Source organism: Leucoraja erinacea, chromosome 17 (assembly GCF_028641065.1).
Source record: "Leucoraja erinacea ecotype New England chromosome 17, Leri_hhj_1, whole genome shotgun sequence".
NCBI classification, from domain to species: domain Eukaryota; kingdom Metazoa; phylum Chordata; class Chondrichthyes; order Rajiformes; family Rajidae; genus Leucoraja; species Leucoraja erinaceus.
Genome location: NC_073393.1, coordinates 8860544 through 8877790, shown reverse-complemented (window position 1 = coordinate 8877790; position 17247 = coordinate 8860544). Strand labels below are relative to the sequence as shown.

Below are 17247 nucleotides of genomic sequence, written 5' to 3'. Positions count from 1 at the left end.
GTCTGGTCCCAAGGCTTTCGGATAAAAGGTTGTGCACCTGTACATGTATGTCATAAATATTACTTGTCACGTAGTGTCCACAAGGTCATTGGGTCTCTCAGTATTTAGCTTAGTTGAGTCCAACTGAGTCCACGCCACCTGTCACAATAGTTCTATGTTATCCCACATTTTTCATCCACTCCCGACACATTAGCAGCAAATTTACAGAGGCTAATTAACCTACAAATCCACAACCGTATGACATTTTAATTTTATCTGTGAGACACACGATATGCTAGCCAATGCATTGCTTCTCCCATTCAAGTTTCAATTTTATTTGTCATATGTAGGTTAACACAGGGTCAACGGTACAATGAAATGTGTTTGTCATGTCAAGTTGGTCACGTCAGCAATAATATAACAAGGATAAAATAAGATAAAAATGACATTGTTAAGGTAAAAAGACAATAAGATAATCAGAACAACAAAAAAAAACACACGTGCCAACAAAAAGCTAGTGAGCAGATATAAGATGTGAAATGTGTTTATGAGTTCAGAAGCCTGATGGTAAAAACTGTTCTTAGATCCGGTGGTACGTGCAGCCATGCTCCTGTATCGTCTGCCTGACGGTAACAATGACAACAGTCTGCGTGCTGGGTGGCTGTGGTCCCTGATGATGCTGTGTGCCTTCCGCAGGCAGCAGCGGTGGAAAATGTCCTGAATGGCCGGGAGACAGTTGCCAGTGATGTGCTGTGCCGCCTTCACCACTCTCTGTAGTGATTTGCGGCTGTGGGCAGAACAGTTCCCGTACCGGACTGTAATGCCATTCCTTCTCTCCGGAGATGCTGCCTGTCCTGCTGAGTTACTCCAGCATTTTGTGTCAACACTTATGTTTACGTGTGTTAAAGATGAATAAATATCCATCTCATTTTACAAACTAACGTGCATAGGCAGCTATTCGAATTGCTTAATCAGAATGTTGTCAAAAGCATAAGCTGCAAAAAAAAAAAAAACCCCACTGTATATAGAATTTTGGAAATAGCAGTTCCACAATCCAAATATTGTCTTCTGGTTGCAACCGTTCATTTACCGATTATCCAGATATGATTTTTATTATCATTTTAATCTATATATTTCACACCTTGTGTTGTCGGAGAAGAAATGGAAGCAGCATCAACATGCCTCCATCGTGCACGATCCACCAAACGTCAATGTTGCCTTCGGTGAAGCGCTCATGGTTGCTTGGGTAGAAGGAAACATTCTTTGGCACCAAGAGAGCAAGGTGCCCAGCTGTCGAGACTCTTACAGTATCTGTAAAAAAAGATAAGTGTTACCAATCTTGCCGTTTTCTCATTAACCTTGAAATGATTGACCAATAGTATTAGAAATGTATAGGATTTGTTCGTGAAAAGTACATTTCCTAAATCAATTATGTTAAAATTTGATAGACTTCAGATTTGAGTTATGGTGCAGAAACAAGCCCATTACTGTACCTGTAATAAAGATGTGCACCCAATCTTGATGTTGTCTCATTAACCATGGGAAAAAAAATGACAAAATAGTAATAGAAATATTTAGGATTTCTTAGTGAAAAGTTTGGTGCCCAAACTAATTATTTTAAAATATGATATAGACTTTAAATTTGAGAAACAATGCGGAAACAAGCTCCTTCTGACAACAGAGTACACGTTAGGGACAATTTACAATTTTACCAAAGCCAATTAACCTACAAAGGGAGAAAACCCACGCGATCAGAGGGAGAACATACAAACGTACAAACTCTGTACAGACGGTAGTCTGTAGTCAGGATCGAACGTGGATCTCTGATACTGTAAGGCAGCAACTCTACTGCTGCACCACCGTGCCGTTCTCATTCCAGGAAAGACAACAACAATCAACATTCAAACATAAAACTGTTTGTTAAGTTAATCAGTAATACTGATTGACTTAATAAAAAATAAATAAAAAAATATGAATCACTTTGATAAGCAATTCTTTGAACTAACATCTTGTTTATAACCATGCTGTTCTGCAGTTAAATCAAATCTAGCCACAGTTGGCAATTATGATTGGAAACCACACATGCTTAGCTAAAACAGGTTACTTAAATTAAAAACACAATGGACTCTGCATGCATCTCCGAGATGCACAATTTACATTTACCATCCAATTATGAAGCAAACAATAGCTCTTTGTCCAGCGCAAATTGGAGGAACAACACCTCCATCTCGTTTTCATACCTTACACTTCCTTATCTCTGTATCTCCCCCACCCCTGACTCGATCTCAACCCGAAACGCCACCCATTGTTTCTCTCCAAAGATGCTGCATGTCTTGCTGAGTTACACCAGCATTTTGGCTCAACACTTCAATGAGCTCGACGTCACAGGCTCATTCAAAATAGCGAGACGACAGCAGTCCAAGCAATTAATTGCTAACACATGAACAAATAATCTGGAACAGTTTTCATTTGTTTGTTTATTTGTAAACATGGAACTACAAGGATTTGTTATCCAAGCTGTAAAAGAAGGAACTGCAGATGCTGGAAAATTGAAGGTAGACAAAAATGCTGGAGAAACTCAGCGGGTGCGGCAGCATCTATGGAGCAAAGGAAATAGGCAACGTTTCGTCCCGAAACGTTGCCCATTTCCTTCGCTCCATAGATACTGCCGCACCCACTGAGTTTCTCCAGCATTTTTGTCTATCTGTGTTATCCAACCTGATTGAATTAGGCCCAGTGTGCATGGGCCTCACAATATAACATGAAATATTTTTAATTGCAACCTCGTCAGATCTCCCATCTCAAGGAGCATTGCTCCGTTAAGGCAGCATGCTACCATCGAGGATCTCCTCTTCTGGGGCAGAACACTATCTCAGCTTTCTAGCCATCAAGTTGTTTCATGTTCTTCATTATAAGCTTAGTTTAAAGTTACAGTGCGTAAATAGGCTCTTCGGTCCACCGGGTCCCACCAACTACTGATGCCTGTACACTAACACTATCCTACACACTAGGGACAATTTTACCGAAGCCAACAAACCTGGACGTCTTTGGAATGTGGGAGGAAACCGGAGCACCCGGAGAAAAACCACGCAGTCCTAGGGGGACCGAACAAACTCCGTACAGACAGCACCCCTAGTCAGGATCGAACCCAGGTCTCTAATGCTGGAAGGTAGCAACTCTACCGCTGCGCCACAGCGCCGACCGAGGCTGCACAAATACTATGAACTCAATTCTTTGACCTGGGGATTTTAAAAGCAACTTAATTAATAAATATAATTTAAACCATCTCCATAAATTGGAGGACAATCTAAGTAAATGAAATGTATTACAAATGAAGAAATGTAAATGGCTACTTTTATAGGATTGGGCTGTCAGTGGAAGTGTTATCTCATTCAACTCAGTGAGGAAAATGGATGTCTAGTAATGTGATGTACTTTCTAGCTATTACCCAATTCCAAAACTATGTCAATGCTGATTCCACTCAATGGAGTGAAGCTCTCACTTTGCAATGCACAGTGCACTAACTTTCCACATGGTGTAAGCAGAATTCTATTTGCATAATGACAAATGAAAATCTGCAGGAACCAGCAGTAAAATATATTCCTTGGTGTTTAAAAATGTTAATTTTATCAATGCAACTGATACAGGTCTCCAAAGGAAATTAATATTTAAATAGGGGTCCAGTTCTCTTATTGCGAGCAGTTAATCAATTTGTTGGAAAAATAATTTTGCAAATTAACACACAAAGCTATGTATGCTTCACAAGTTATAGGAGTAGAATTAGGCACAGAGTCCACTCCACAATTCAATCATGGCTGATCTCTGCCTCCTAATCCCAGTTTCCTGCCTTCTCCCCGTAACCCTCGACACCTGTTCCGATCAAGAATTTGTCTATCTCTGCCTTAAAAAAACTCAGTCTTGACTTCCACAGCCCTCTGTGGCAATGTGTTCCGCACATTAACTACCCTCTGACTAAAGAAGTTCCTCCTCACCTTTCTAAAAGAGCGCCCTTTAATTCTGAGGTTATGACGCCTGGCCCCAGACTCTCCCACCAGTGGAAACATCCTTTATCTATGCTTTTCATTATTCGGTCAATTTCAATAGGTGTCCCCCTCAAGCTTCTAAACTCCAGTAGAGGCCCAGTGCTGTCAAACACTCATCATATGCTAACCTACTCATTTCTGGAATCATTCTTGTAAACCTCCTCTGGACCTTTTCCAGAGCAAGTATATCCTTCCCTCAATATGTGGCTCACCTTTGCTCACAGTACACCAAATGCGGTCTGACCTGTGCCTCATAGAACCTCAGCATTACATTGTTGTTTGTATTCCAGTCCTCTTGATATAAATTTATCTTCCTTACTACCGATTCGACTTGCAAATTAACTTTTTGGGAGTCCTGTACCAGCACTCCCAATTCCCTTTGCACCTCCAATTTCTGGATTCTCTCTTCATTTAGAAAATAATCTATGTCTATATTCAACCACTCATTGCTAGAACACACCATGTTATGGGCAGTCAGCTAATAAGATGATTTGCCCGCTACTTCCATGGGTGCAGAATATTTTGGAGACTGGCAATATAGAATTGTTAAAAATTGGAAACAATATCCTATTGTTGCAGATCAGATCAAGATATACAATGTAAACACTGAAGATGCTAAGAAACTTTACCTATGAAAGTTTTCCAAGCCCTGGGATCTTCACTCTGCCTCCAGCCGTAAGGCCAACCCATGACCACTGTATTATGCTTCATTCCTCCAAGTCCACACGACTGGATTAAATGAGCAATGCCATCTCGAACCTTGGAAGAAACCACGATCTGGCAAAATCCTTTGACCTTTTCAATTGCCATCATGTTTTTGATTGTCTAAATGTAAGTAATTCAAAGTGTAACTATATTTGAACGACTGCACAACATGCACATAACATTTTTTACAATTATTAAACTGCTCCACTGGTATTCTTTAAGTGTATCACAGTTACCAGTTCTATATTTAACAGGTCAATAAACAAATTAAATATTATCTAAGAGGTTTAACATTGGTTATGCTCGGCTTTATGGAAAATAGTGAAAGAAAGGATTGTAATTTTCAAAGAATTTTGAAGACCTTAGAACAAATGATTTCAAAATATATACAGAATATGAAAAACTTCAAAAGAATTTACGGTATTATTTAAAAACTTTATTACTCAAGTTACTAGAATACTCAACTACATTCTACTGTAATTAGACAGTGTTTTATGAAGTTGCTTTGTTGACCCTCTTAAGATGAATTGTAATAAGTGATTTACAAAACAGTAGATGCCCTTCTGTGCTTTTCAAAAAAAAAAAGACATTTATAAAATCATCTGTAAAAAAATTAATCTCCAAGATAAGGAAACACTTGGTCTTTGCATTAATTATCCAGGCAAATATAAAGCATAAACTTTGTGCCATCATTACATATTGGACTCCCAATTTTATTTAGTACACCAATGGTCTGCACATTCAGTCTCTGAATAAGAAATAAAAAATACTTGAAAACACCAAGATCCTATTCTGGAAAGAAAAGATTTCACTTTGATAGGAAGTTGCAGAATCCAAAATTTTCACAAACTTGATACCTGTTCAGCAGCCTGTGCTTCTCCATAATTTTCCAAAAAATTCCCTTGAATGATGGTACCAACAATTGTAAGACCTTTGCCGGCTTTTAACTGGGAAGCAAATGTCAGGAGTCTGGGATGCTTCACATGAAGATCCTCATCAAGTTTCAACATGACTAATAACTGAGGCCTAAGGAAAGAAACCATTGATCAATTAGGAAAATAGTTCAGCATTAATGTCAATAACAATGTCAAGCTCTGTCAGGGATAAATCAGTTATGGAGTGATGAGGGCAAATGGAAGCGGATTAAAGAAAATAAAGTATTTAATTTTCATGAAAGGGCTCCACCCAAAACATTATAATATTCAGTTGTTTGGTAATTAATAACAGAAACATCGTCTTAGCTCAACACATTGTTAGACCTATACTCAGCATGAGACAATGTAAATATAACGAGGGGGGAAGGAAGGCAGGAGTAGGGTGCAGTGGAGATGTTTGGGGAAGGCCACACGAAGCATAGGAATGCTCCCTAGAAGGAAAGCTGCCAATGAGTTTGCAGAACTGCTTGCATGTGGAGGCCTGCAGGGTAAATGATTTGTTTACGACTATTAACACAGCAAATATAAAATATGCTTCGAAAACAAAGCAGAAAAAGAGGAGGCACAGCAAGAGGAACTGAATGCAGATTCAATCTCTACTTTGTGAGATATGGGAGGTGGCAGTGTTTGGCTTTTACAGATATTTATAAATGCTAACATACAGGAAGCTGGTAAAATGTAAATAAGATCAATGGATCACAGTTCCTATGTGACTATAAAGTTGGTCAAATATGCAAATCTTTGTCATTCTTCTAAGCAACTATAAATAGTATTAGTACACGAATTAAAGCAGACTACATAAAATGAAGAGGTGTGTAAAGTATGTTACAGTTTCAAGCAGAACAATCACCTTGATTTAGTATTCAGAATTAGGAAGTACTTTGTCACGTTTGAATGAAAATCATTCACTTTGAAATAATGCAACCCTTATTGAGGTAAGCATTCTACTATCTTTTTAAACATCTGAGGTCACACAATACAACTGTTTTTGTATTGTAAGACCTTCATTACAGTTTTACATCATGGAGTTGTAATTGTTTTACCGCCAGTTCTTCGTGTGAGGAGGACCTTCTTCCAATCTCAGTAAAGCATAACGAGCTGCACTGAGGGACAGACCACGAATCCCATCGCCCCACTCTTTCTCAGCACTGTGGAAAGATAACACCAATGAGCTAGGTGATCATACTGTCAATTCTGGTTAAAGTACTTGGCATGGTTGTGAATTGGCATTTACATCATCCTTGAAGATCACTGTTTAATGGGATATTTAAAATATTTATATACACAAGATACATTTATTTGTCACATGTACCAATTGGTACGGTGAAATGTGTGGTCGCCATACAAGTAATAAAGAGCACGGAACACAAAGTCTTAACACAGACATCCCCACACAGCGGGATCAAAGTTCCCCACTGTGAGGGAAGGCTCCAAAATTCAGTCATCCTCCTCTGTTGTCCTCCCGTGGTCAGGGGGCTCCCGAACCCTCGCTGTCGCCGCTACGGGCAGCCCGATGATCAAGCCCGCTTGCCGGGGTGATGGAAGTCCGATGTCGGGACTGGAGGACGTCCTCAGCGGCTTGGACATCTGAGTCAGCCACCTCCTACCGGAGTCCGCAGCTCCCGAAGTCCATAGGCCGCGCTGGGAGGAGACCCACGCTGGCGGCCCTCACCAAAGGCCCCCAGGACTCCGCGTTGTTGAAGACAGCGCCGGCCGCACTTGAAGCTCAGCAAACCCCAGCTCCACGATGCCGGAGCAGCGGCCCAGCACTCCGGTGCTCCAAACAGCGATCAAGGTAGGCCTCGCCCGCTCCGCGATGTATCCTGCACTGCGCCGCCGCTGCTGGAGCTCTGGTCCTGGTCCCCGGCAGGAAAGGCCGCTCTAATCCAGGTCACAAGGAGGGGAGCGAGGACGCGACTCGGAGAATAGTTGCGTCCTCGCCAGGAAATGACTGGGAAACGGTTTCCCCCTTACCCTATCCCCCTCCCCCACATATAAAACTCCAACTTTAAACTCTAAAACTGACTAAAAATTAAAAAAAAAACAGACAGGCTGTAGGCAGGGGCTGCCTTCAATGTGGTGCCCCCAGTGGCAGGGACACTTGCTATGAAATCAAACTTCCAACCTGCAAGTTTTAGTTTAGTTGAGAGATACAGCAAGAAAACAGGCCCTTTGGCCTGCTGAATGTACAGCAACCCACACGTGTTCACACTAGTCGTCATCCCACTTTCTTATCCACTCTTTACACACTGGGGACAATTTAGAGGCCGATTAACCTACAAACCCACATGTCTTTGCGATGTGGGAGGAAACTTACATTGCCGCAGGGAGAGCATGGTGGTGGGTATAGAACAAGCTGCCAGAGGAGGTAGTTGAGGCATTAACTATAACAATATTTAAAAGGCATTTGGACAGGTACGTGGAGAGGAAATATTTAGAGGGATATGGGTCTAACGCCTACGCAGGTGGTACTAGTGTACACGGGGCATGCTGGTTGGCATGGGGAAATTGGGACGAATGGATTATTTCCGTGCTGTGTGATTATGACTCTAACATGCAAACTCCACACAGACAGCACCCAAGGTAAGGATCACACCTGGGTCTCTGGTGCTGCCAGGCAGCAGCTCTACCAGCTGTGCCACTCTGTAACACTATACCCACCACCTCAGCAGCTCAGTAAACTACTAAACCAGTAAATTGAGGCAGACAAAAAGGTTATCAGGGCAATGTATAAATTGGAAAGTTTTGTTTTTCAGAAGGGAATAATTTATGTTTCCCAGAAGCCAAACTGATCCTCAAGGGGAGAAAACATTGTTGCCTGATGGATTAATGCTTCCAGCAATTTTAACTGCAACATGAGATACCAATGAACTTTCTCCTTGTCCCCAATGTTTAAATTTCAACTAAATTGCCTTGGTCGATTGAAAAATAATAAAATGCTAAAATTGCCCTTATTCAGTATCACTCATGCAACTTCATGGCATTTCTGGGCTTTTTTCCAGTGACAATATTTAGCAGTGTGGGAAATACACTTAACTATTGTTTGGCCTTTAAGCTTTACATATGGAACCTGTTAAACCATCATGTTAGTACCATTCTGTAACAATCCTAGTGATATTAATGATCTGGATGACATGAACCATCACATGTGGTTAGTTTTACTGTCGGTATTATTAGAGACTGAACTTCTCCAAAACTATATTTTGGTTGTAAAATTATGATTAGAAATACAAATGATTGAGAAAAAGCAAAACAAAAAAAAATGTTCAGAAATATTACAGTGGCAACAGAAATAGCCTGTGTTATCCAAATCATGATTTGGCCAAATTCCAGCCGTACATTTTCATTTTAAAGCATCTGGTATAAAATGTCTGAATCTTTGTGGTTCTAAGTAGATAGTTTTAGAAATAAGAATAGATAGATAATTTAAAGGAAAAAAAACAGATAATTTGAACATCGAGTAAGCAGGTAAATTTGTTTCATGCTTACCCTTGGTATTCAATGTACTTGTAAATCATTCCTGCAATAACCATGGCCACAAGAGCATAGTACCATGAAGAAATGAACATCAATGCAAGGCACATGCTCATTCCCAAAAAAGACAAAGCCCTACAAGGAAACAAAATGACAATTAAAGTACAACTTTATCTATATTGCCAATTTGTAGGCCTTGGATGTAAACGGTGAACTCGAGTGGAGCGAGTTGGTGTACTGAAGAAAATGGTTAAATTACTTAAATTAAATATTCATGTTGTTTTGATCAATTGAAAAATTAAAAACTGAAATTACTCTTGTTCAGCTCCATCATGCTTAAATTCATGCAACTGCTGAAGATGGATGCAGAGATGAATTCATACAACTACTGAAGCCACAAAATACACCGATCTACAAACCATTCTGCTGGCAATTAAAGTCATCTGGATTAAAGGGAACAAAACTAATAAGAGATTTACTGGTGCCTCAGTTAAAAAAAAAAATAGAATAGTTGATAAATTTAGCACCTTACCAGTGGTAATATTTAAACCTGGGCCGCCAATTAGGGGTTCGTAGAAGCGTCTGTACTGCACAAGCCAGATTAACAAACAAGTAGCACATTAAGAAAAACCTGCAAAACATAAAGGACAAGTCACTTTTTTAAAATTGTAATATTAAATAAAATGCCAGGTACAAGTGTCTCATATTTCCTCCCTGTATATATTTATTTGGCACGGTCAAAAATAGATATTACTCCCATCCGCAACCAACCCCCCCCCCCCCCCCCCCCCCCCCCCCCCCCCCCCCCCCCCCCCCCCCCCCCCCCCCCCCCCTCCCCCCCCCCCCCCTCCCCCCTCCCCCCCCCCCCTCCCCCCCCCCCCCCCCCCTCCCCCCCCCCCAACTACTTTCTTCAAAATCCACAACTCCACGTCCTCTGCTCATATCTCTGAGATATTTAATAAAATAATATGAATACATGTTTTGTAGCGGCACCTAGTGGTGGCCCTGGTAATGTCGAACCCTCGCTATTGGCTAGCGCGGTCACGTGAGCGGAGCTTTTTCACGGGTTTTCTGCAAAACCATTAATTTGAGCAACACGCGGTGTGAGCGAGCATCGTTTATTTTGGCTGCCAATATCGACTCGAGTAATCACTTTATTTTTGTTTAGAAATAAAGAACTCTGTTATACCCCACGGTCTCCATACAACAACCATATAACAATTACAGCACGGAAACAGGCCATCTCGGCCCTACAAGTCCATGCCGAACTAATTTTTTTCCCTTTAGTCCCACCTGCCTGCACTCGTACCATAACCCTCCATTCCCTTCTCATCCATATGCCTATCCAATTTATTTTTAAATGATACCAATGAACCTGCCTCCACCACTTCCACTGGGAGCTCATTCCACACCGCCACCACTCTCTGCGTAAAGAAGTTCCCCCTCATATTACCCCTAAACTTCTGTCCCTTAATTCTGAAGTCATGTCCTCTTGTTTGAATCTTCCCTATTCTCAAAGGGAAAAGCTTGTCCACATCAACTCTGTCTATCCCTCTCATCATTTTAAAGACCTTTATCAGGTCCCCCCTTAACCTTCTGCGCTCCAAAGAATAAAGCCCTAACTTGTGCAACCTTTCTCTGTAACTTAGTTGCTGAAACCCAGGGAACATTCTAGTAAATCTCCTCTGTACTCTCTCTATTTTGTTGACATCCTTCCTATAATTTGGCGACCAAAATTGTACACCATACTCCAGATTTGGTCTCACCAATGCCTTGTACAATTTTAACATTACATCCCAGCTTCTATACTCATCTCGACTCGCCAAAGTTCCTTTTTTTGGGAAATGACACATCCAGGAAAGATCGAGATGGGGAAAGAAAATGTTAAATGAAGGGATATACAAAAGGTGGAGAAATTAGTGAAACTGATGAAAAATAAAGATAAGATCACTGCTTAAGATATGCCATTTACAACACAACCCGCTTACATTGAAAGAATGGGAGCCACCATGTCAAGGGAAGCAATCAGAATTCCAAGTTCAGCGATGATGGCTGTTAAAAGTAGGGCCCAAGTTGGCTCGCCATTAACCTTCCCATTGCCAAATACCTGCAATATTGGGAAAAAAATTACAATCTTATAATTCTAAAGCATAAGCTTAAAGTTGCATTAGTAGTTCTTTCATTTAATCAGATCAGCATAAGAATTGTGAAGTCAAAAGATATATTGACGCTATTTGAGGCATATGTGAAACTCCATCTTTAAGTTATAAATCATCCCTGCTTTCTTGATATTCAGATCATAGTTCATCTTAAAAAGCTTAGTTTTTTTATGTTTCAAAAATTAATTTGCTGTGATATTGTTGATGGTTCAATTGTCCTTTATTGTCATGTGTTCGCAAGTACACTGAGTTTTGTTTGCATACAGTTCAGTAACAATCCTACTATACATAAGGCACAATCATTCTAAGTACAAGGGTGACGGGAGAAACCAAACGATGGTGAGACGCCAAATCTAAAGTTAAAGCATTCACAATAGCAACGAGACTGCCATTTCTAACTATTAGCCCTAATGTCACCTGTTATTTGCTTTGAGGCAAGGTTTATTTCCACAATGGCTAATCAGTCCATTAAACGAATATACCCAAATCATCACCCATTCTTTTTCCCCACAGATGCTGCCTGACCCGTTGAGTTACTCCAGCACTTTGTGTCTAGTCTTGGTATAAACCAGTATCTGCAGTTCTTTCCTATATACAACTGTATGCCCATGTACTGCGACTTTTTTTGGTCTACTCTGCGGGTGGGGTATTATCTACAGTTATTGTGATGAAAGTGTCTGACATATTTTATAGTATTGTAGCAACTAAAAAAAATAATTGTATCTTCAGCAATTATAATAATAATAAAACAGGTTAGAATTGAAATATCCTGCAATGCTGCTTTTCACAGCCATTTGTTATTTGTGGAGGTAACTAATTAAACAATTACTGCATCAATTTGTCTGAAGGATTCCTGCCCAACGCATCACCTATTCCTTTTCTCCAGAGATGCTGCCTGTTCTGCTGAGTTACTCCAACTTTGTGTCTATCTTCGCTAGAAACCAGCATCTGCAATTCCTTCCTACACCTGCAGCATCTATTTGGTTGATTACATAGCTTACACATCTCCTCGAAAAAACGATGCGGTAACGGTGACATTTTTACATATTCTGGTAGAGATTTACCTTATGTGGGAGGGGGGGGGGGGGGGGAAGAGGGAGGGGGGAAGAGGGAGGGGGGGAAGAGGGAGGAGAGCACACTTCCCCCTCCCCTCCCTCTCTTAGACCCCTCCTGTGTGTGTGGGTGTGTGTGTGTGTTTTCATGTGCCCCCCCCCCTCTCGAGGGCACGGGACCCAACGGGTCCCCCTTGGTCTAGTTTTCATTCAGTTTAACTTGCAGGATCGCCTTCCTAAAAACAAATCTGGAATGTCACAGAGGGGAAGGGGGTTTCATCTAAAGACATTTATAATGTTTGTGCTACTCACCCTTAAGAAAGGGATGATGTTGTCTTTAGCTATTGCTTGCAACAACCGTGGAGCCCCAGTTAAACTCTGCAAACCAGCTCCGCAGGTTGAGAAAAAGGATCCGATTACGATAACCCAGGGGGAAGGCCATGCTAGCGTTCCGACCACCAGATTTTTCCTCACTGCATCACCATACCTGGACAGGAGAATGAAAGGTTAGGGGTCAAGTGTTTTATTGTCAAGAGAGTTTTATTGTCACAGGCCCTGAAATGGAACAATAACATTCGTACTTATAAATGATGAGATGCAACAATACCATAACAAGTAAAACTACTCGGTGTAAAAAGTATGCATATTAGAAAAATAAAATTACTGCATAAACAAATCTATTTCTTAAAATTTGGAACAATATATCAGATCACAATTTCCTTTTGAGGGTCAGGTTATTGTGTTGGAAAAGTAAGGATTTGCTTTGCATTTTTTGTTTCAATGCTGTATTACATTGTATGTTGATGAAAATGTATTCTAGTTAAAAACAATTAAGTGGTGATGTGATATCTGATGATATAAATAAACTGGTGCATCTCTTTAGCCAAAACAGGCTAAAGTATTATGAAATAAAGCAACAGGTTTAGGGAAAAAATGGTATAAAGATTGGAGAGCAAAAAAGCTTAAAAAAGTAAAATAGATATTTTTCTGTTAATTTTCTAATAAGATTTCTATGGAAGCATTAACAGTTGATATGTTATTAAGAATTTAATAGCTAACTCAAGCTAGTACAAATACAAGACCTTAAACGGAGTCCAAAACAGGCTTTAGACCATACCATTTACAGGATGAGTTTAGTTTACATCTGTTACAAGTACAACATCATATAATGTTTACAATGTACATCAATTGAAGCATTAATGGTAAGGGCCATTTCGATCAGCAAATTTTGGATTTCTACTTCTGCCTGAAGTTATTGCAACATTTGTACATAAAAACACTCTTCCTCTATACAATTTACTTAAATTGCTGGCCATAAATTGGTATTTAAATTTTCAAGTATTGTCATTGTTTTGATTTAAATTTTACTGCACTGATTTGTAAGATCTAAAACAATTCTTAATCTTTGAAGGCATTTAATTTTATCATCAAATATTTTATATATCTTTCAATGCAACAATAAGAATATAATAATAACAAGATAGAATGGATACAAAGCAATTAATTCCTCTGCTGGAGAAATCTGATGCAAGAGCCCATTTCAAAATTGTAACTAATACACACATAATCTTTGGGCCTAACCCATAGATCTAGTCAGACCTGGTTGGACCCAAAACATCACCTCTCTTTGTTCTCCAGAGATGCTGCCTGACCCGCTGAGTTACTCCAGCACATTGTGTCTTTAAGTAAACCAGCATCTGCAGTTCCTTGTTACTACTCAAAATTGTAGCTAGGTCAATAAAGAATAAAATCAGTTATGTGAATTCTGGAACTCAGTGCCCTGACAATTTGTGAATTAAAAACGAAATTGACTCATTTGTCTTTTAATCGCCGATACCATAATTGGGCATGGGTTAAAGAAGTAAAGTATGGATCACCCATTGTCTAGTTAATTAGTCAAATAGATAAGGGAAGTCTGATGGTCTCTATTCCCATTATTAACCAGTACCATTAATCTCAATTAAGGCCACACGTTGTGAATGGAGAAGATACACAGCTGGACATCTGGATCTCAATGTGACAGTGATCTTAAGCAGAGGTCTTGCACCATTGTGCCCAGAAACATAAACTCAATTTTTATGAATGGGGAAGAGGTCAGCAAAGTTTGTAGTTTGTTAGTATATCAGTTGGTATAACATTGAGCAGGTGATAAATCTGTAACATGGGCAATAACACAGTTAAAGACAAAAATCTGCCATCATTATATATATGGAGATTATGTGGGATCAAAAACAATAAGCGGTGCATTGGTCATTTAAAATATGAGATTAGACTCTAAAGGACATAGATCTATTATAGTACAAAACATTAAATTCAGGGTACAAATGGGTCTTATGCCATTTATATTCAAGCCTGTATGCTGTGTCCTAACCTTGATGCATGCAGACAGCAAGACAATTGTAATTCAGGTGGTTGGAAATGTAATTGAACGCTCTATAATGCAAACCCAAACTTCTAAGGTAGACAAAAGTGCTGGAGAAACTCAGCGGATGCGGCAGCATCTATGGAGTGAAGGAAATAGGCAACGTTTCGGGCCGAAACCCTTCTTCAGACCCAAACGTCTATCCTGAAGAGCACTGACAAAACAGTTGAAGATGGTTGGGCAAAGAACATTGCCTGAAGGGACATCTTTACTACTGGTTTAAGTGGAGCTGATTAACCTTCACAACCACAACCATCTTCCTTTAGTCCAAATGGTCAGCCCCAATAATTCTCAAGTGATTCAGTTCTATTACTTCTATTTTTAATTTCACAGATGATTTGATGTCTGGAGCAGAGGCCGAGGGGAAGCCTGGCAGATGTACATATAATTAACAGCGGTGCAGATAAAGTTGACAGTCAGAACATTTTTCCCTAGGGTGGATGTGTCAAAGGCTAGAGGGCACAGCTTTAAAGTGAAAGGCGCAATGTTTAAAGGAGATGTACGGGGCACGTTTTTGTTTTCAGAAGATGGTCGATGCCTAGAATGCGATGCCTAGAAAGGGTGGTGGTGGTGCAGGCAGATATGATGGAGGCATTTAAGAGGCTTTTACATAGGCACATAGGTATGTAGGGCAGGCAGATGGTTAATTTAGCTTGACATCATATTTAGCACAGACATTGTGGGCCAAAGGGCCTGTTTCTATGCTGCAGTTTTCTGTGCCCTCTGTCATCATCTGATGTAGATCTCTCAAGACAGATCATGGGTATAATGAGAGGATGGACAAATGACTGCAGTCACGGTGGCGCAGCGGTAGAGTTGCAGCCTTACAACGAATGCAGCTCGGAGACCCGGGTTCGATACTGACTATGGGTGCTATCTGTACGGAGTTTGTACGTTCTCCCCATGACCTGCGTGGGTTTCCTCCCACACTCCAAAGACGTACAGGTTTGTAGGTTAATTGGCTTGGTAAATGTAAAAATTGTCACTAGTGTGTGTAGGATGGTGTTAGTGTGCGGGGATTGCCAGTTAGCGCGGACCTGGTGGGCTGAAGGGCCTGTTTCCGTGCTATATCACTGAAAGGGCAAACTCAAATTTAAAAAAATAAAATATTAATGTGCAATGCCGTATACATCAGATTAAACACCGGACAAAATGTTACATTCTTGTAGCACGGAGCCCGCTGGGAAGGATTGAATACAGTGAGCCAGACTAACAAAGAGAATGTACAAGACATACGCATGTCCCACATGCACAGAGCAAACATTTTATTGTAACTTCGGCTTTAAATAACAATATCATTTTTAAACTTATGAAAATTTACAATGCTTATTACACTTCAGAAAGGAAGATTAAAGCATAGATCATTTTACTGATTCGTGCAATAAATGAAAAATAGACGTATAAACCATATTTTGAACAGCGGTTTTGCAGGATTGCAAATTTCACAAATTTCAAAATGATGCAACTCACTTGTCTCGAAGCACAACATCTTCAATGCAAGCTCCGAATAATACCACACTGCTCAAGTCTGATCTTCAGTCAGGTAAAATAACATTCCATACATGTGCATCTTGTTCTTCTTTGGCTTATTTTGAACACCACAGCACTTTTCCTTTGAAGGTGCACCAAAGAAATTCTAGCACCAAGCTTTACATAAAAACACAATGGTTGTGGCGAATATCATGGTGGGGCAAAACACATGCTAGACATGCTAGAAATTGCAGCTCAAAGTGACGCAGCCGGTAAAACTGCTGTCTCACTGCGCCAGAGACCTGGATTTGATCCCGGATGCTGTAGGTGTGGAGTTTGCACGTCCTCCCTGTAACTGTGTGGGTTTCCTCTGGTGCACCAGTTTCCTCCCCATCCCAAAGACATATGGGTTTGTAGGTTAATTGGCCTCTACTTTGCCCCCATTGTGTAGGGAATAGATGACTCAGTGGGCCCGAAGCGCCCGTTTCCAAGCTGTATCTTTAAATCAAAGCAGCCGACTTGAAATGAGAGTGTGTTATACACTCTCCAAGGTAAAAATGTAAAAGGGAAAAATTCTAAGTAAAATAGTTTTCATTTTTTGGGTGGCCTTTCAAAAAAAAAAAAGCCTGACCCATTCATCTTTCTCCTAATTTGTCAGCAAATCAGACTAATGGTAATTGAGAAAACAACTGAGAAAGGGTGGCACGGTGGTGCAGAGATAGAGTTGCTGCCTTACAGCGCCAGGGAGCCGGGTTCAATCCTGACTACGGGTGGTGTCTGTAGGGAGTTTGTATGTTTTCCCCGTGACCTGCGTGAGTTTTCTCTGAGATCTTCAGTTTCCTCCCACACTCCAAAGACGTACAGTTTGTAGGTTAATTGGCTTGGTATAAATGTAAATTGTCCCTAGAGTATGTTGGATAGTGTTAATGAGCAGGGATCGCAGGTCAATGCAGACACGATGGGCCAAAGGGCCTGTTTCCGCCCTATCTCTAAACTAAACGGCAAACA

At 40.5% G+C, this 17247-nt stretch overlaps 1 protein-coding gene across 2 annotated transcripts in view; it reads right to left on the bottom strand.

Moving 5' to 3' along the window:
- slc12a4 (solute carrier family 12 member 4) overlaps nt 1-17247 on the bottom strand; it is a 67539-nt gene that overhangs the window by 12425 nt on the left and 37867 nt on the right. For both annotated transcript variants that reach the window (XM_055648449.1, XM_055648450.1), the window contains exons 11-19: nt 16240-16297; nt 12660-12834; nt 11125-11243; nt 9669-9767; nt 9152-9271; nt 6706-6810; nt 5585-5753; nt 4652-4847; nt 1121-1290 (exon numbers count right to left, since the gene is read on the bottom strand). In XM_055648449.1, the coding sequence (XP_055504424.1) occupies nt 1121-1290; nt 4652-4847; nt 5585-5753; nt 6706-6810; nt 9152-9271; nt 9669-9767; nt 11125-11243; nt 12660-12834; nt 16240-16297 (1211 nt within the window). The remainder of the gene's footprint in view (nt 1-1120; nt 1291-4651; nt 4848-5584; nt 5754-6705; nt 6811-9151; nt 9272-9668; nt 9768-11124; nt 11244-12659; nt 12835-16239; nt 16298-17247) is intronic.